General features: G+C 45.0%; 1 protein-coding gene across 1 annotated transcript; it reads left to right on the top strand.

Moving 5' to 3' along the window:
* The first annotated feature begins 285 nt into the window (after positions 1–285).
* SLC2A2 (solute carrier family 2 member 2) lies at positions 286–18,901 on the top strand. Its single transcript, XM_066619629.1, has 10 exons — positions 286–375; positions 1,642–1,841; positions 4,632–4,756; positions 7,351–7,466; positions 8,662–8,824; positions 11,232–11,422; positions 13,198–13,302; positions 15,509–15,610; positions 16,311–16,514; positions 18,710–18,901. Exons 1-10 carry the CDS (start codon positions 292–294, stop codon positions 18,899–18,901), a joined length of 1,482 nt encoding a protein of 493 aa, XP_066475726.1. The 5' UTR covers positions 286–291.
* Positions 18,902–19,610: the final 709 nt, after the last annotated feature.

Below are 19,610 nucleotides of genomic sequence, written 5' to 3'. Positions count from 1 at the left end.
TCTTATCCATACTTACTTGGGAGTAAGTCCCATTGACTACAATGGGATTTAGTTCTGAGTAGATCTGCATAGGATTGAGTACAAATAACACAAAGTAATTAACCATTGTTGTTATTTTAATTTTTTCCATATTTTTGTTAATATCTTTGCTAATTGGAATTCTTTGTTTTTGCTGGTATATATTTATGTATTATGTTTTTAAGTAAGTGGTATTTTGTATTGTAATAAATAATGCCACAAAAGAAAACAAATTCAAGTCACTGATCATCCCTTTCCTAGAATCTCACTGGAATGCTGTTACTCGCAGTTTTCACTGCTGTGCTGGGCTTTTTTCAATATGGGTACTGCATCGGAGTCATCAATGCTCCCCAAAAGGCAAGTAAATGTGTTTACTTTGAGGCTTTAGACCTTTGGTTTGGCTCAGTTTCCAGGGATAGAGATGTAATCCTAAGGCAATCTCCCAAGCTTTTTCCAGATTGCATCTCTGTTGTACACAAAGTTAGGCAATACAGTAGTATGTGGCATCACACATTATATATGCAAATACGTGTGCACATTTTTAAAAATGTACACCTAAAAATAGCCCTTTTGGGACATTTTAATGAGAGGAAATGAATGCGCATGGAGGAGGTGAGAAACATCACAGCCACAGAGTATTCCATCCCCATGCTTGTTAATTCTGTGTGGCTAAATTAACAAGCATGGGGATGGAATACTCTGTGGCTGTGATGTTTCTTGGGACTAATATAATATAATATAACAGGACTAATATAAATTCATGAATGAGTATATGGGTGAGTATGAATTAGTGTTTCTGAATGTATGCAAAAATGACGCAGAGCCCAATCTTATCCTCTCCACCACGCAGTGGCACCAAAACGACAACTGCTGCATCCTATGCTGGGGGGGCAGTCCAGGAGGTCTCCCCTAGGTAAGGGTTAACAATTTTTCCCTTCCCTGGCAGTAAGCCTTCCCCATATAGTTGGTCTATTTGGACCTATGACAGTTATTTAGTTGGGGTAGGTCTGTAGTAACCCACATGGCAGGATTGAGCCCATGATGGACCTGGTTCTTGGACCCAATCTGCCCATTCACTACCCATTCCCCACCCTCCTGCCACCCTGTTTCAACCCCTCCCTGCCTCTGTTCCACTCTTCTGCCACCCCCTCCTACCTCTCCTGTCATCTCACCTGCTCCGGCAAGTGGGGAAACATCCAATGACAGGGATGGGAAGATGCAGGCCTTCCCACCGCTGTTCCCAGCAGCAAGCCAAAGTGTGCACCATCAGAGTGCATTTTGCAACAGGAACTGACTGCTTTACAGCAGTCAGCACCATTGCCAGGGAGGGATCAGCATTGGTTGATTCCCTGCAGTAAGTATAGGATTAGGCTGTCATTTGCTCATAAGGTGCTACATGCAACTTGAGCCTTTTGGCTGTGGCTCTGTACTCTGCTGCTGTCTAAGAGTAAGAAAGAAGGAGAGAGAGAGAGAGAGAGAGAGAGAGCCAGTATTGCAGAAGTTACTATGCCAAACCAAAGTGTGCTGCCACTTGATGTGTAAATAGCCCCCAGCATTTCAAAGTCAAACTCTGGGGGTGGTTTGGGGGCAAATGAACTGGCTGACACAATTATGCCACCACAGATCATCCAGCAGTATTACTATGAGAAGCTGAAGATTGAACCTGCCATAAACCGAGATGACAAGAACCTCACAACCTCGCTGGAAGACGTATACAAACACCCCAAAATCGTCATGTTGTGGTCCCTCTCCGTGGCCATGTTTGCCGTTGGTGGAATGATTACCTCCTTCACTGTCAGTTGGGTTGGAGAGAATATGGGAAGGTGAGAAATATTCAGAAGTCTGCGTACGATTTCACAAGGAGTCAGGAGATGCAAAGTCTCAGGTCTCGTGCCAATGGAGGAACATAGAGCAACAATACCCATAACCATAGCTATGGTTCAGACCAATAATAATTGGTAATTATTTCCCACATAGTGCCTAACTGCAGCACGTTTATTATTGTAGTAGTGGTGACCGTGAATGCACTACCACTGCCAGGCACTGTACAGAAATTATATCCATGGCCATGCTCTGAAGGTCTGTGGTGAGGTGATCTGGTTGAAGCTCAGCATCTTTGAGTACGCTCAGTGCCTGGATGGCACCTGAGAGCCTTCTGCCTGCTACTGGTGTCTTTGCTGGGGGGTATGAGTGTAAATGGAATGCTAGATGAAGGAAGGTGGCAGTGAGATGCAAGTATCTTGTGTGTGCTCCCTGAGGCATTTGGTGGGCAGCTGTGAGATACAGGAAGCTGGACTAGATGGGCCCTGGGCCTGATCCAGTAGGGCTCTTCCTATGTTCTTACGCCAGTTTCATTATGAAAAGCAGGTTGTAAGAGGCATGAAACAAATCATGGTGAAGTGCCAGTGAAGACATTAGTGTTTAAATCCCCACCAGGCAGCCATGTTGGCCCACTCCAAGATCATTCATTAGTCCTAAGCACTCTTCATGATGCAGCACGTGAGCTTTGAAGTCACACAGTACTTCTTATCAGGCTGGCCTTTAGGGTGGCGCTTTGCAGTACAAGCGGCACAGGGCTGGAGGCAAAAATGGCATCGCCATGTCCAGTTGCAGTGGCGATTCCAGTTTGTGGAGCAAAAGCCCTGACCATGCATGTCAGCTACCCCCGGGGTAACTAGATACAATGGAGGACACAGTGCCTATACCTTTAACCATTGTACAAAAGAGGAAATTTTGGTTGGTGCAGCTCAACATGGAAGGGCTTAAAAAGTTGAACCTGCCAAAATTCCTTCTCCTATACAATGGTTATAGGCGCTCTGTCCTCCATTGTATCTGGTTTTCTTGGCTACCTCTTTTCCCTCCCAGTGCCTGGGAACTGGGGAGTGGACAGGTGGGAGTTTTTCTTCTCCATTGCTACCAAAGTAATGGTTCACAGAACACAGGAGGACCCGAAATAATTGCTGCTATTTGCTTCCACTATCCTGGGCTGGCTCACCACACATCTGGTGGGGAGCAGCGAAGGCTGGGTTTGTAAAATGAAGAAGAGGGAAGTTCAAGGCCCAATGGGAAGCATGCAGTGGCAACAGAAAATCCTTTCTTCCACTGGTGCTATTTAACGGTTTGCGGATGCCCCAGCCACTGACACAGCATCAAGGGACAGGAGGACATCAGGGAATTGCAAAAGGGCACCATGGGAAGGAGATGAACTGCAGCTGCCATTGCTCCCCTACAACCATGCATCACCCACAGGCTATTTACCATAGTAAAATAACTGCCATGTGGGTTCAACAGAAGCCATTTACTGCTACAGGCTGGCAAAGTGGCGAGGGGAAGGCAGAATACAGTGAGGAGTGAGTGTAACCGGGTGGAAGAAGGTGGATCAGGCCCAGGAGGAGAGTGGGTTTGGCAGGGCTGGCTCCCCCCATATCCTATCCCCCTTCCCGGGCCCAACTTCCCACCGCGAGGCTGCTCAGACCTGCACCAGTGATTCAGCCCAAGTAGCCCCATAGAAGCTGCTGGAGCTTTCCTCGGGGCAAGGGGACAAAAGTCCCCTTACCTTGGGGAGTCCTTCAGCAGCCTCTGTTCCCATGCTGAGTGCAGCAGAGACCATTTTGGTGCCTCTGCATTGCAGCACGGGATTCTTGGTAGGTTGGTGCGGTAAATATCTTTAAAGCAGAAGAATCCAAGATGTGTCAGTGCAGTCATGGAATAGAATGCAGGGCTCTACCTGCCTGCAGTGGTGTAGTGATACATTCAGAATTGCAGGAGCTTGTTATGGTGCTCCCCATAACTGCACTAAAACTACATGACAAAGAAATAAGCTTTAAAGCTCTTCATTTAAATGGTTTCACTAACCCATTTTTGCCTGGCAAAGGCAACTTCTGTTGTAATTTATCTCTACAATGAGACTTATTACTGTTTTACATTCAAAGGAGATGCTGGTTTGCTCTGTGATGTACTTGCTGCTGCTGTTAAAAAAGCAGACTTCCTATCCTAAGTTTTGAAAGACAGAGTTTAAAATGACCAGTTTTCAGACTTTTCTAATGATCAGAACTATGCATGAGCACCAATTTGTAGTTGTTCTGTCTTAATTTTGAAACCTCTTTATCATGAGTTGATGCCTGAGGCTCTTAATGGGCAGATGCAGTGGCATAGCTAAAGAAGTGCAGGGGATAGCAATTACACCAGGCAGCAAGCTTTTAGTGGGGCAACAAGCTGAGCTTGACACTCGTAGCCAAAACTGTGAAAACCTTGCTATGTACGAATAATACCATCATATTATATATCATTGGAAAGGTGATTTAATGCAGAGTGCAATGAAACAAACCACATTGGAATATCTGTATTCTTTCAAAAGCTATGACCAATTAAGCAGAAAATGAAAGCACAAATGCCTTAAGTGGATTTTCTTAACTCAAAACTGACCTATGAGACTGATTGTTCTGAGAGCCAATGAGATGTCATTATGATACAGCATGGAACCAATAACATGTTAAATGCCCGAGCATGACATCACTTCTGGCTGTGACATCACTTCTGGGGCATCGTTTTGGCACAGAACTACACGATCATTAGCTACGCCATTGTACAGATGTTACTTTTCTTTTTTCCAGAATTCAAGCCATGCTGATTGTGAACATTCTTTCTCTTTCTGGAAATCTCCTTTTGGGGTCGGCAAAAGTTGGTCCCCCACATGTCCTTATTATTATAGGAAGAGCATTAACAGGACTGTTTTGTGGTAAGTCAATATGTTGTCAGCCGAATCCAGATGTTTTGCTAAATGTCTGGTCCTATACCCTGAATGTAGGAGGGCATGAGTATAATGAAGGAGATGGAAAAGGCCATAGTTTAACAAAATGACCAAACAGTGGTGGCACAATAGAACGGAAAGGGGGGGGGCACAGATGGTGCAAAGTGCATTTGAGGGAACATAAGACCCTAAGAAGAGCCAGACAAGAAGGGAACTTGTCCCATAGGTTAGAATTCTGAAAGAAAAATAATGGTGCATTCAGTGTGCATGAAAAGTGCCTTCCTTGAAGTTTCCATAGGGACCCAATGATGGGGGAGGTGATCTACTTGTTCCTTTGTGCCCTCCTTGTGTTGCTGATGTGGCAGAAGGAGGAGGTTTTGGTGCAGCTGTGAAAGACAGCTACAGGAGGCAACTGGAGATTTTGAGCCAAGTAGCAGTTTTGCCCCCATTAATGCTGAAGGACTGCAAGTCAGAAGAGACATGAAGAAAACTTGAAGGGTGGGTGAAAAGACAGCTGCATTTTGGTAATGGTAGGAAGCATTACTAATGCCTCCGTTACCATCCCTCCACAATGTATAGTAACACCTTCCCCAGGCTCACATGACCCGGGGCCAGTTTGGACAATACTCATCAAATCAGGTCCTCTTTGCATGTTCACAAGTATCTTGGTGCACCTGTCCCCTTTTCCAAAGCATGTGGGCTAATTCATGTAGCCTCTGGATCATGTGTGAAGGTATGACTCAGGTGAGGAGAAGCAGCATGTGTGCAATCTCACTCCTAAACGTGCAAAGTTTAATGAACTTGTTAATATCATCCCCAGATTATTCTTAACATGTCATTTTTGCTATCGAACGAAACAGTATACTCTGTTTGGAACAGATTTGCCTCTGGGAAAAAACTGGATTAATACAGCCTTTTTATTGAGTAGAACTTAGGGGAGGACATAAAGACCCTGAAGATGAAGCTAGCCAGCCATATTCCAAAAACAAGGGGGCTTCTGTCCATGAGAGCATACCTGTGCACATCCATTTTGAAAGCGCGTTTAAGAAAACATATCTAATAGGATTTTTCACTTTTGACCAAGTAGTTTGTATTGCTGAGAAAGGCAACATCTTCTAGCTCAAGCAAAAAATTCCCATGATGACAGGCTGCCAACATCCCAGCAAAATACATAGTTCAAAAGTATTTTTTTTATTGTGCATTTTTATCAAATTTTATTAGGAAAAAATTGACAAGATCCAGCCATACTTGGACCCAGACCCTGATGGAACCCTGCAGGGGCCTTTAGCACAGGCAGAGATTTCACAGTGTCCACAGCTCCTGACGAGCAGCTGAAGTTCACACCTTGTGTGGACATGCCACCACGGGAGGCCACGTTCTCAGGGGATCTAATGCCCCCTGTTTCGACCTGTGCCCCAGTTCCAGACTTCTCTCCATTACCCCTTGGAACCCAGGACCAGTGCTGATAATGAATTGGGGCCAAAGTCCAGAACCAGCACTGATGCACCCTTTTAGCCACAAAAGACCTTCCTTCCCATAGTTCTATTCAGGAGGAGGAAGGAACAGTACCTTCATGGCTACTAAGTTTTCTCAGCTACAGGAGATCCCAATCCAGTCAAAGGCTGATCTAGTGCTGGTGGAGACCGTTGATGGCCAGCCCCTCTCGTCAAGGTCAGACTGTGACTCTGAAGACTATCCAGCCACCACCAAGACGCAGCCCTACATAACCTAAGGTTCCAATCAGAAGGCTGCTGTAGCTGGTACATGCGGGCTACATAATCCCTTCCATCAAAATCCAATCTTAGCATTATGCCAAGTGTGGTGGTAAGGTGAGGTGGTACGATTCTGAACTGTTTCACTTCAGACTATAGCTATGAGATCATATTTTAAAATACTTCCCCATGCCAAAAAGCTAACTGGAAGTAGTAAATGGGTAATCATTGTGGAAAGGTTTTGCACAAACCTGGTTTACTGGTTTATTATGTACAGGTTGTTTTGTTTGCAGTAGAATTCAAAAATATGATACCACAACCTCAGTCTGAGAGAAACAGTCCAGAAACACCACCGCTTAGCACTTCACTCTGCAAAATGTGCAGACTGGGTCTCAGCAAGGCTTATTTGGGTATATACCAAGCCCAGTCTGCAAGGGGGCCACATTTCGGTCCAGATCCAAAGGGTGGATGAATGGAGAACAGCATCCCAGACCTTGCGCAGCCAGTATGAATATATGGTAATGCCATTTGGGCCCTGCAGTGTGCCTGTTGGCTTCCAAGTTCCAGCAGTTCAGGAACTTCCTTGACTGGTTCATGACCATCTACTGGATCAATATTCTGCTCTACTCCAGGAACCTGGCATTGTGAAGGTGCTTGTGAAGAAGAACATATTCCCCCAAATTACAAGGCTTCTGTCCCTTTTAGGAGCTCTGAGGAAGTTCCCTAAGTGCAAGGCCAGCACAAAGAACAGCTCCTCTTTTAAAGCTGTGTTGTCCTGGTATCATGAGGAATATCTGCAGGGATAATAAAATGTAATGGTTAATAATTTGATGTGATGAGATTACTAACTTGTACACGTGTTTTGTGCAGGGTTTTCATCAGGACTCTGCCCACTATATGTTGGAGAGATAGCACCAACAGCCCTCCGAGGGGCGCTGGGGACATTGAACCAACTTGCCGTAGTTATAGGTATTCTCATCAGCCAGGTACATGAGCATGCACAGAAGAATAATTGCCAAAGAAAACTTACCCCATTTGTGACTGGATCTGGTGCTGCCAGGCCAGCGCATGTCCTTGCGCTGGCCTAGCCAGCTCAAGAGTAGCTGCAAACGTGCTTTATGGCACATTTATGACACTCTTGGGCTGGCGCGGGGGCTTCAGGATGGTGCTCGAAGATCTTCGATAAAAGTTTTCAAACGCAGCACTTGAGAGCTCCTGCACATGACAGCATTGCTTCTGCTGTAGCAGAAATACTGGTGTTCCCTCAGACCAACCTTAATTAGACCCCATTAAGAGCCATGGCAGAACTTGTGGATCAAAGACTGTGCAAGATTAACAAAAGCTACAAAGTTTTGATGGAAAAATCTGTAAATGTTGCTTGCTAATGATTGGCAGAATAACAGCCCAATCCTATGCATGTCTACTTAGAAGTAATTTCCATTAAGTTCAATGGGATCTGCTCACAGGTAAGTGTGTATAGGATTGCAGCCTAAGACATTACATAAGATATGAAGCTGCTACCAATGCAAGCATCACCACATCAAATATGGCCATCTTGCAGCCCAATCCTATCCACAATTTCCAGGGAGTAAGCCCCACTAATGAGACTTACTTCTGAGTAGACATGCATAGGATTGGGCTGTTCATCTCCTAATTTTGGAGTGACAATGTTGTGAAATCAGGAGTTTTTCTGTCTGCTGTTCCACAAAATTTATTTATGAATTACATTTAATCCAATTTATACTCCAAGAAACTCAAGAGCAGCATTCTTCATGATTTTGTAGTAAGGACAAAATATGCAGTGTACTGATCTTTCAGCGCTGACTTATTTCCAGGCAACTCCGTATCTTTCATAACTCCTACTTCTGCTCTGAAATAATGACCATCACATTGTTTTTGCCAGAGTCCCAGTGCAAAAACCCAAGAAAAAAGGTCTAGGATACCCTGGTACTTTCTTCTTCATTGTCAGGTTGTTTCAACAAAACCAAGGTGAACCATGGAGAGGTTTACTCAAGATCGAGTGAGAAAGCCCAGTGTCTACACAGATGCATGTCTTGGAAAAAAGATCACATGCATTTACTTCAGAGCTGAAAGAACTCTTTTTCATTGTAAATGCCAAGAATTGCTTATTTGACAACTGAACCATCAGATAATTTAATACCAGTCCATATTTTTTCTCAGATCCTTGGCCTACCATCTCTGCTGGGCAATGAGAAGTTGTGGCCATTGCTTCTTTGCCTGTCTGGTTTCACAGCTGTCCTTCAGATTCTCCTGCTCTTCATTTGTCCAGAGAGTCCTAGGTACCTCTACATTAAAGTAGGAAGGATAGAAGATGCTGAAAAAAGTAAGACAATTCTTATATAAATTATTCTTATTTTTGGTAACCTTGTATTAAGCTTCCAGCTGTCACACTAGCCCACACCTGAAATCTGGTTGGATAATGGTTGCACCTGGAACAGATGCTGCCCTGTTGCATAGCTGAGGTGGGGATGACAGGGGTCACAAGGACCTGGGCAGCACTCTTTTGTTTGGGGGCAATGCTACCCCTACTGTGACAACTGGGGACCTGCCCCCCCTCACTCACCTATGCTGAATGTGACCAGAGGGTGTTCTGAGGCCTGGGACAGCTACATGCATCCTTCCCAGGACTCAGAAGGCCTTCTAAGACCTTTGGAAGGCCTTAGAATGTCATTTCCGGTTTTGGGGGGGAAAATCGAAATTGATGTTTTTATACCTTTAGATGGCCTTTTGAGGCCTGGGGAAGCTGCATGTCACCTCCTCAGGCTTCAGAAACCCTCCGGTCAGGTTTGGAGGGAAGCATGGGGGCGGGCGAGCGGGGGCAACCTTGAAGGGGTGCCTCGGGGCGGTACTTTTTCTAGCTACACTGCTAACAATGCCTCCCTACCAACTGGAAATACAGCTTTTATGTTCCCTCTTCACAAATAATTTAGGAGCTGGGAGCCAAAACAACCAAGGCTTTTGTGTCACCTTAAAGATCAACAGCCCAATCCTATCCTATCCTTTCCCCTCCACCACTGGTGCAGCCACACCAAAAACAGGATCAGGAGGCTTCAGCAGGGAAAGGGGATTTAAATTCCCTTACCCCTACGTAAGCCTCCCATTTCGCAATGGGATTTCTTTTTTTTAAAGGAAGGTGCTTTTGCAGCAGTCACTACCAGTGGAACATACATTCCATTGGCAGTGAGGCCCAGTAGTATTTGGCTGTAATGCAATGATTTTCAGATGTATCTGATTTTTAAAAGTTTAAATCTTAATAATAAGATTTACAGCACAATCTTAACTGCACATTAGACTAGCACAAGTGTGATATGACTTTGTATGAAATTGCTTATTTTTACGCCAATAAAGGTAAAGTAAAGCTGGCACAAGTCCCTTGCACCAGCCTCGGAGGGTTGTGAATGTGCCATAAAGCGCATTTGTGCCTCCTCCCAAGCAAGCCGCACCAGCACACAGAGGTGTGCCGGCACACGGAGGCTGAATCTAGCCTCCTTGGCAGCTTGTGGGTTGAGCCTTATGTCGGCCAAGCTGGGCCGACACAAGGCTCTGGGGTGAGTGGGAGGAGACAGGAGGGAGGCATTCTGGGGCGGGAGGAGGGTGAGCAGTGGGTGGCCCCGGGCCCCGGTGGCTTTGTGGGCGGGTGGGGATTGAGAGTCGGGCCTGGGACCTGGCAGTTATGCCGGATTCCAACCCCTGTTCCCGGGGAGTTTGGAGCGGCTTCAAGCCACTCCGCTCTCTTCTGACTTGTGCCATCTCAGGAGGTAGCGCAAGTCCGAGGAGACCCATAGGGGCCAAGGTGGCTTACCCAGCGGTAAGGGAGAAAATTTCCCCTTACCTCTGGCTGAGCCACTTTGGGCACCTATCCTGCGCTGGATACAGCACAAGCCTCCTGGCTTGTCTGTTCCAGCGCAGGATAGGATTGCACTCCTTATATTGCTAAGTATAGGTAACTGACCCTACAATGGTATTCTAATAAGCATTATTTAATCTTTTTATATTTTTACTTTTTGTTGTCTTAAATATTGGTCTTTATGATTTTTTAAAAATTAAGATAATCATTTGAAATAATTTGAGTGTTATTTCCAACAGATTAATCTTTATGTAATTATCGTATTAAGCATTCATATTTTTTTCCTTTTTCACTGATTTTTCCCCTCTATGTTTTTACTATAACTGTAACAGTATTTGTCTATATTTATTTAAAATATTTATAACTGCTTTTCCATAAGCTGAGAGCAGTGTACAGTAAATAAAACAATTTAGAATGATTAAAAATAATATACCGTAAGATAAGAATCCACTAACAACGATACATCTGACTACAGAGGTGCTCCCTTATCCGTGGGGGTTCCCTTCTGGAACCTCCCATGGATAGCCAAAACCACAGGTACGGGGAGAGGCCTGGACCCTCCGAAGGACTTCTGAGCCCTGCTGAGGCTACAGTCATTTTCAGCTGAAAAAGTCACTTCCAGTTTTCGACTAAAAAACGGAAGTGACTTTTTATGCTCATAAAAGGCATTAGGAGGGTTGGAGCTTTCCCGGGCTCCTCTCACCTCTGAAGGGAGTGCGCATGGGGGGGGGGCACGGACACAAACCACGGTTAATTGAAACCGCGTGGGATCCGTGGATATGGGGGCCCCTGTATATCTTATCTAGTAGGTTTTTTTTTAGATGTGTTTTGTTTTCAAAAACTTGTTTTATCAGACAAGAGACCATGCTTTTTTTATCCCCAGGCTTGAAAAGACTAAGAGGAGCAGACTATGATCCCTCCACAGAGCTTGAAGACATGCAGAGAGAAAAAGAGGAGGCAGCCAAAGAAAAACCGGTTTCCATTTGGCAGCTTTGCACCTCCACCAGCCTCAGGCCAGCTTTCTTAGTGGCCATTATGGTCCATATTGCTCAGCAGTTTTCAGGCATCAATGCTGTGAGTTTCCTAACAATGAATTCTAGCAATTAAAGGAAGTTAAGGAGGCACACTGTGCTCCAAGCATAGAAATAACCATAGAAGTCAGTGTGCCATGAACAGAAAAACATTGAAAATAGGTGTAGTGGGGGAGAGGGTAAAAAGTCTGATCTAAAAAGTCAATACAATACTTTTTTGTACCCTTGTCGGTTGTAAGAATCATGCCGCTAGGGGCACGAAACAGTTAAAATGAAACATGTGTAACTCTTATTGGTTTAAATGAGGAAGAATTAAGTGTGTGTTAACAGTGAGACCTACGACTTCTTCCCTTTGACCCAACTGGTTCCCATTCTTTCTTTCTTCCTCGAGTCAAAATGTGAAATCTACAGCTTCACAAGATTTGTGCATCTCTTGCTTTTTTCCTAACTACTTTGCTGCTTCTGTATAACTTTCTGTTTTGTCATTATATGTAAGCTAGAGTAATAATTTTTTCCAGTGGAATATCTTCACTACAGATTAAACCAGTTCTCAAGGAACTGCAGTTAGGTGAGAGGGACAGGGGCTAAGGGTCTCTCAGAAAATTCCCAGGACTTCTGTCTCACAAAAATGACCATTTTCTTTAGGAGAAGCCATGACAGTTAAATTGGTGTAAAACTGCTGTTATGTCTGTAAGTTCATTATCTGGTGAAAGCAAATATTAAATGTAGGAGCAGTGGCAAGTAGCACAGAGTGAGATGGATAAATGAAAAGAAGGATGGTTAGGCACCTGTAAGAGGAAGGAAAGAAGGGAGCAGTTTAGAAAACTTACATCTCAATCCTTTGCATTTCTATATGGACATATGTTTCACTTAATTCAATGGGACTTAACCCCAAGAAACTCTGTATAAGTTCATAGCTTTACAGCCCAATTGTATACCCTCCCAGCGCCGGCACCAAGCTCTAGCACTGGCGCTGGATGCAGTAAACATGCCATAAAACATGTTTCTGGCACCAGGAGAGCAAAGAGCACCAGCACTGGGCCCAGCACCGAGAGGTCGACGCCAGGGGAGTGCCTGTGGCAAGGCGTACTGCCAGCCAGCGGTGCAGGCTTTCTGGGTGGGAGGGGAGGCATTCCAGGGTGTGGGGAGGACATGGTGGGGGGAGGAACTAGGTCAGGAGGGGGTGGGACCCACAAAGCCCTGCTCCGCCAGATCCTATGTGTCAGGCTGAAAAACCTGGCACATAGCTCCTCCAGTCTGCGCCAGCAAAATAGCCAGTGCAGACTGGAGGAGACCCATTGTGGCCCCTGCGCCCTTACTCGGGAGAAGGGGACAGATGTCCCCTTTCCCTGAGGAGGCCTTCAGCAGTCCTGGGTACAGTAATTGCCATTTTGGTGCCACTGCACTTGCCATTCGGACTGGGCTCCCCATCTCCAACTGGACCCCTTGAAAAAATGTGTAATGCAGATGGCATTTGGCTTAGATGCCTTTGAAAGGGAATTGGACCAATTTCTGGAGAAAAAAATCCATTACAGGTTAGAAGCCATGATGTGTATGTGCAACCTCCTGATTTTAGAAATGGGCTATGTCAGAGTGCCAGATGCAAGTGAGGGCACCAGGATGCAGGTCTCTTGTTATCTGGTGTGCTCCCTGGGGCATCTGGTGGACCACTATGAAATACAGGAAGCTGGACTAGATGGGCCTATGGCCTGATCCAGCGGGGTTGTTCTTATGTTTCAAATCTCAGCCAAGCCAATATGTTGCCCTCTTCAGTGGCCACAGATGCTTTTAACCACTTCCTCTTTTCTGATGGGCTAGATTTTCTACTACTCTACAGACATTTTCCACCAAGCTCATGTCAGCGAACCTATTTATGCAACCATTGGAGTGGGTGCTATCAACACCGTATTCACAGTTGTTGCTGTAAGTAAATTCTATTATCTTTGCACAAAAATGGCTTCCCATGTCACGAGGTGGTTTTGTTTTACAAATATCTTAACCTTGTTTATTTGTTGAAGGTAGTCACAAGGCTGGAAAGTTAAGGAGACTTGGCTTAGACAGCAGACAAGTTTCAAATATTTGGTTCGTTATAGTAATTTGACCACCACTGGATGTGCCATATGGATATTTGCCTGGGGTGCTAAAAATGCCTTGGACCCCTCTCCACACTGCAGTACTTGTGTTGCCTTTGTATCCTCACCACCACCCCCCCGCAAAGCACCAAACATGAGTGCACTGTTCTCCTTACAGCAAAGCACCCTATTGGTGTCATTGACCTTCTGTTGACGTCAGAGGCAAAACTTCTGTTGAGTTTAGGGGGTTGGATTATTCAATGGATTAATGAATGTTCATATGTAAGGGAAACATTATTCTAGGAGACTTTATCAGTAATACCTTTCTGGTGAGCGGTCAGTTGCCTGGGATCTTAATTCTTCCTTCACCTCAACTGACAAACTCAAAGGAGATTCTGGTAGAAATTACAGCGTCAAGGTCCCCCCAAAGCCTGAAGCCAGTCCTACAGAGACATGAAGGGTGACTGATAACCCTCTCTTCTTCACATTGTCCACTTCACTGGCCAGTGCTCCAGCTACCTAGGACATCCATGGCAGCAGTTTTTAAGTACTGTACTGCCTTTCATTCGACATCTGCTGTAGTTCTGTTGCAATGAATCCCTGCCAGTGTTTCTGCTTCTGTTCTTTGGCCATGAGCCTTTAAAGATTGAAATGTCTTTAATGTTTATTGAAAAGTCAACAACTGGTTGTCCAGATCAACTGGTCATAACCATCTGCCCGGCCCTTGCCCACCACAGCAGCAGCAGTCATCAGAACTGCGTCAGGCACAGGAGCCACTTGACCAGTTGTTCGGCTACCAGCTGAATAGGCAGGAGATCTTACTGATACACTATTACCTGATGATACTGTTATAGGCTCCCTGAAGGGCGAGGAGTTCCAGGGGCAGTGCTACTGCTGTTGTTCCCTTTGGATGAGATAGCACTAAGGGCTCAAGGTGTCTTTTCAATATTTGCCCTATATACACATACACAAGCAGAGCATCAATGGAGGCAAATAGGAACTCCAACACAGTAGATGATCCCACAAAGCTGCAGCAACAAAGCTGCACCCCCCCACCTTGTTTCAACCCAGCTAGATGCAAGCTTTCTCTTCCAAAACTGCTCCCCTCTTCCCCACTACCCCCACCTGCAGTCTTGTAGTGAATCCGTAGCCATTAAGTAATACTAATTCTCTTTCATCAAATCTAGAGCTCTAATCAGGCAGAACCTGCCCAAACCTCCCGGCGCCTGAGGCCGCATGTCAAATGACTTGGTGATGTGCCCTTAACTTGGTGATGTGCCAGCCTCTGCTCCTCCCATGTCCTGGATTGGAAATCCTTTTCCAGTTCAGGGTGTGGAAGGATGAGCAGGGGAGGCAAGTAGGCAACTATCTCAGCCAGCCTCACAGATGGGCTGATCCTGAAATCAGGCATCCCTTTACGCAAACCATTGCAGGATCAGACAGCAAGCCTGTGATACAATTTACCACTGATATCATGCATTTCAAATGTTCAAAGTACTCAGCATGCATTATCTCAGTAATCTGTACAACAGCCCTCTCAAAGAGGTTCATATTCTCATGTTGCAAACGACGGTGGGAGACTAAGGATGGTTGAATAGCCACTCTCCTAAGGTCACACGGTGATGTGGCCTTAGTGAGATTTAAATCAGACATCTCTAGGACCAGCTCACATGCTTAACCATTCTGCTGTGCTAGTTCTGCACAATATTATTATTATTAGTTATACTTCTAATGCGCCCTTCCAGCCACTCTCTCAGGGTGGCAGACAGGTTTCCCTCCCCCCCAGTGTATCCTCACAACAATCTTGTGAAGTAGGCACGGCTGAGAGAGAGTGATTAGCCCACTGTCAGCCAGTGAGCTTCATGACTGAATATGTAGTTTGATAAGGGGAAGTGCACTCCCACCTCTGATTGGATATCTGCAAGTTCCCTTTCCTTGAGAGGCAGTGTGGATGAAGTCCAGAAGGTTTGATGCACATCTCATACAGTCGAACCAACTGAATGAAGCAATCTGAATACAAAGCTCACTTTTAATTGTTGCCTTTCTACAACTGACAGCTATTTCTGGTGGAGAGAGCAGGGAGGCGTTCCCTGTTTCTGGCTGGGCTGGCCGGCATGATGGTTTGTGCAGTAACAATGACCGTCGGCCTTGTATTACAGGTAAGACGCCCATTTGTGAGTTTTCAGAGGCCATTTAGCTAGCTGACAGATGGGTCTCATGAGATGTGCCTGCACATTCATGCTCTTGACTCTTTATTTACTGCATAACATACAGTGCAGGAATGTGTATGCAAAATGGCCTGATACTGCGGGTTGGGGGGGGATAGGGGAGCTTTAGTATGTAAACCCCCTTCACTTCACTGTGTAGTCATGACCTTCCCCCTTGCTCATCAATTCTGTTTATGAGGTGGGGGGAACGTTTCTATTGGTTTCAATAGAAATTTTTCTATATACAGGTGTGCGCCACTTATACATTCTCCTATCCCTGTTGTTATGCAGTTAAGTCATTAAGTGAACATTCAATCCAATCTGTTGCCTTTGTTGTGTAAACAGACGCTCCCTGCCAGACACTAGCTGGCTGCGCAGGCAACTGGAGATAGACTGCCTCTTCTTTGCATTAAGAGCCTCTTTACTGTGTAAACAGACACTGCTGCAGGGTATAGGAGAGGCGATTGCCTCATTAAGAGCATCTTTATTGTGCTTTGACCACCATCATATATGTGGTCCATTGTTAAGGGAACGGTTGTTAAGCTGCGCACGCCTGTATAGTGAGTTGTGGAGCATAACCAAGCCACAATCCACAGCAGGAAAGTAACTTCTAACACTGTCAATCTGATTCTTGCTTTGCTTTCACTTTTAGCCCAAGCACTCCTGGATGAGCTATATAAGCCTGATTTCCGTCTTTGCGTTTGTCAGTTTCTTTGAAATTGGGCCAGGACCAATTCCCTGGTTTATCGTGGCCGAGCTGTTCAGTCAGGGGCCTCGACCAGCAGCCGTTGCTGCAGCTGGTTTTTCCAACTGGGCAACCAACTTCATGATTGGGATGTTCTTCCCATATGTGGCGGTAAGAGAACAGTGACATTTACAGTACTACAATAAACACTACTGAGTGATTTTTTAAAGAGATTCACACATTTAATGTAGGGAGTACAACAGGCAAGAAATCAAAACTGACAGACGAAGATATAGTTCAAGAACCAGTGAACTCTGCATTTGTGGCTGTAGCTCAGTGGTGGAATAGGTGCTTTGAATTTAGAAGGTCCCAAGTTCAGTTCCTGGCATCTCCAGTTGATCAGGACCTCTGTATGAAATCCTGGAGGGCTGTAGCCAGTTAGAATGCACACTTCTGAGCTACACAGGTGGACCAGTGGTTTGATTCAGTATAAGGCAGTTCTGTATAGTCACAAGGAAAAGCAGAAAATACCAATTCCGAGGTCAAATGTAAGAGGCCAATGAAGAGAAACTTGACCAGTGTGAGCAGTTAGGTGTTGGTAGAGGCTCAAACCTGGCATAGGGACCTACCATGGTGCCATCAACTTTGCAGTAGAAGGAGCTGTGTGTCTGCAGAGGGCCTAGACAGATCGGAGAAAGTGCATACTACCACCGGGATATGTGCACAGGGAGCACAGATTAGAGAATGTTCCCCACAGTGATGGAAAAACATACAAATAACCAAGAGCAAGCAAAAACCTAGAGCGACTCAGAAGAAAGTCATGCAGCTTGCTGACCTTAAGTTCCTGTTCAGAAGGCACTGATTTGGGCCTGTGGTCAACAAAAGAACAAAGGCTGTGGCATGTGTGTTCAGCCATACACACACAGGCCCATGGGTGTGTATGGCTGAACACATGCCACAGTCTTTGTTTCTTTCCCATCATCATGCTGCAATAATGTCACATGCTGCAATGAAGGGATGGTGAAGGGGTCATAGAGCATGGCACAGCACATGCTTTGCAGGTAGAATGCCCTGGTCCAATCCTTGGTACCTCCATATAAAAGGATCTCTGATAGCAGAGATGGGCAAGATCCTTCCTTGAGACCTTGGAGATGCCTCTCCAGTCACTACAGACAGTGGTCTGACTCAGTATCAGACCATTCTGTATGCTCAGTGCAGAGTCCACTCACTGCTCCCCAATGTACCATTCCATGGGCTATTTTGAGTGGCACAAAAGCCACGATTATAACATCCCTGTAGAGCAGTGGTTCTCACACATTTAGCACTGAGACCCACTTTTTAGAATGAGAATCTGTCAGAACCCACTGGAAGTGATGTCATGACTGGAAGTGACATAATCCAGCAGGAAAATTTTTAACCATCCTAGGGTACAATCCTAACCAGGTCTACTCAAAAGTAAGTCCTATTTTGTTCAATGGGGCTTACTCTCAGGAAAGTGTGGTACCCACACTTAACCAGGAGTAAGTCCCACTTACTATCATTGTTGAAAGAATATACATAGTAGCTTATTAAAAGTACAGGTCTGTAGCATTTCTCCAAATGCAGTGACGTACCATGGTAGCATCAAGTCTAATATATTAAAAATAAAATATTGAAATGAATGGGGACCCACCTGAAACTGGCTTGCAACCCACCTCGTGGGTCCCAAGTCACAGTTTGAGAAACACTGCCATAGAGGCTGTGGCAGCCAAGGGCTAAGAGGTAGGGCGTGTGTGTTTGTAAGTTTAAACTGCAGTTCTACAGCAAGGTCTAAATTACACAAAGTTGCATACATCTGTGTGGTGTGCATGTTTTCCTATTAATTATGGAGAGCAGCCAGATTGCCGCATGAAGCACTGAAACCCTTCCTCCTCATTACTAAGAATCCTTTAGAGCTCTGACTTCTAAAAGGCATTGCCTATCTACAGTAAACTTTATACAGTATTTCATCCCATAAGGCCGAGAAACTTGCTTTTATTTATTTATTTTAATAAAAGCTGAGATTTTTAAGTTGGTAAAATCAGCCAAATATCTTAATTACACAATGTCACTTAATACCAAATTCAACTTCTTCTTTTTTCTTCTGTTTAAACTTGGGAGTGATAGCATTTGGATTTCCCTCCTGAGACAGCAACACATCTTGGGTCAGCTATGGTCTCAAGCATTTTTTAATGAGAACACTGCAATCAGGATCAAATCTGGAAGGAAAAAAAAATACACATGCACGCAGAGAGAGATTGCAGCCTTTTCTCTGCAGGTCCTCTGACCAATCAATATTACTGACAATGGGAAGAAATTTTATTAATTGCCTTTTTTGTCCATCACAGAAACTGTGCGGACCATATGTGTTCCTGATCTTTGCTGGCCTGCTTGTCCTCTTCATCATATTTGTTTACTACAAAGTGCCAGAAACCAAAGGAATGTCTTTTGAAGAAATTGCAGCTGAGTTCCGTCGCAGAGCCATCTCAGGACCCAAAGCTGCTACTGAATTAGAGCATTTGGGAGGCCAGAATGCATAACAACTCTGCCAAACTGTGTATGAGGAAAACTGGAAGGAATACATTATTCATGCTTCTGGGAGAAGTTTGGAGAAACCATTTCTTTACAATGTAAAAATATGGAAAATGGTACTGGTAGGTTGAGTCTGCTTTGTGGCTTTGGATGTATGTGCTTGTATGCTTCCTGCTTCCCTGGGAAGCCCTCTCAGATGTAAAGTCTCCATGTGTCAGAGTTTCACACAAAAGAGGTGAATGGCAGGGATCGATGAACAGGGCACTGTGCCCCAATTCATGTGTCTGGTGGGATTAGCTGCAGAACAAGAAAGGTGGGAGAGTGTTGCAGCAAAGACAGCAGAATAGCTGGGGGGTCATTCATTCTCAGAATCTGACATTTTGTACTTAAAAATAAAATCTCATTTTCTGCGATTAGAATGCTAAGTAGGAAAATCTGTTGTCTTTATTGACAACTTTATTTTGCTTACATCATCTGCGGTGGGTTTTGGGGGCCATAGAAGGTTTACGGCTATTTCAATATTTTGGATTGTGGACCAGGGACGAAAGGTGAAACTCATCCCCAGGAGGTGAAAGCTGCACCTATTCTTCGCCTGTGCTGAAGGCTGAGTTCTGCACCACTATGCTTGTGAAATTCCACCAGTAGTGTAGTTAAGCAGGGAGAGGGGGGAGTACATTGCCCCAGGTACCACGCCTTGAAGGGTTGTCAACACGTACC

The sequence above is a fragment of the Tiliqua scincoides genome, chromosome 3 (assembly GCF_035046505.1).
Source record: "Tiliqua scincoides isolate rTilSci1 chromosome 3, rTilSci1.hap2, whole genome shotgun sequence".
Classification (NCBI taxonomy): domain Eukaryota; kingdom Metazoa; phylum Chordata; class Lepidosauria; order Squamata; family Scincidae; genus Tiliqua; species Tiliqua scincoides.
Note: the sequence above shows the minus strand (reverse complement) of the source record. Positions and strands in the feature narration are given on the sequence as shown.

What these genes read in the sequence shown, in the direction of transcription:
- SLC2A2 (XM_066619629.1), top strand. Translation starts at nt 292, where the DNA reads ATGCTGTTACTCGCAGTTTTCACTGCTGTGCTGGGCTTTTTTCAATAT. An exon ending in TCATCAATGCTCCCCAAAAG is followed by an intron (nt 376 to 1,641) that starts GCAAGTAAATGT and finishes ATGCCACCACAG; the next exon opens with ATCATCCAGCAGTATTACTA. An exon ending in CCGTCGGCCTTGTATTACAG is followed by an intron (nt 15,611 to 16,310) that starts GTAAGACGCCCA and finishes TTTCACTTTTAG; the next exon opens with CCCAAGCACTCCTGGATGAG.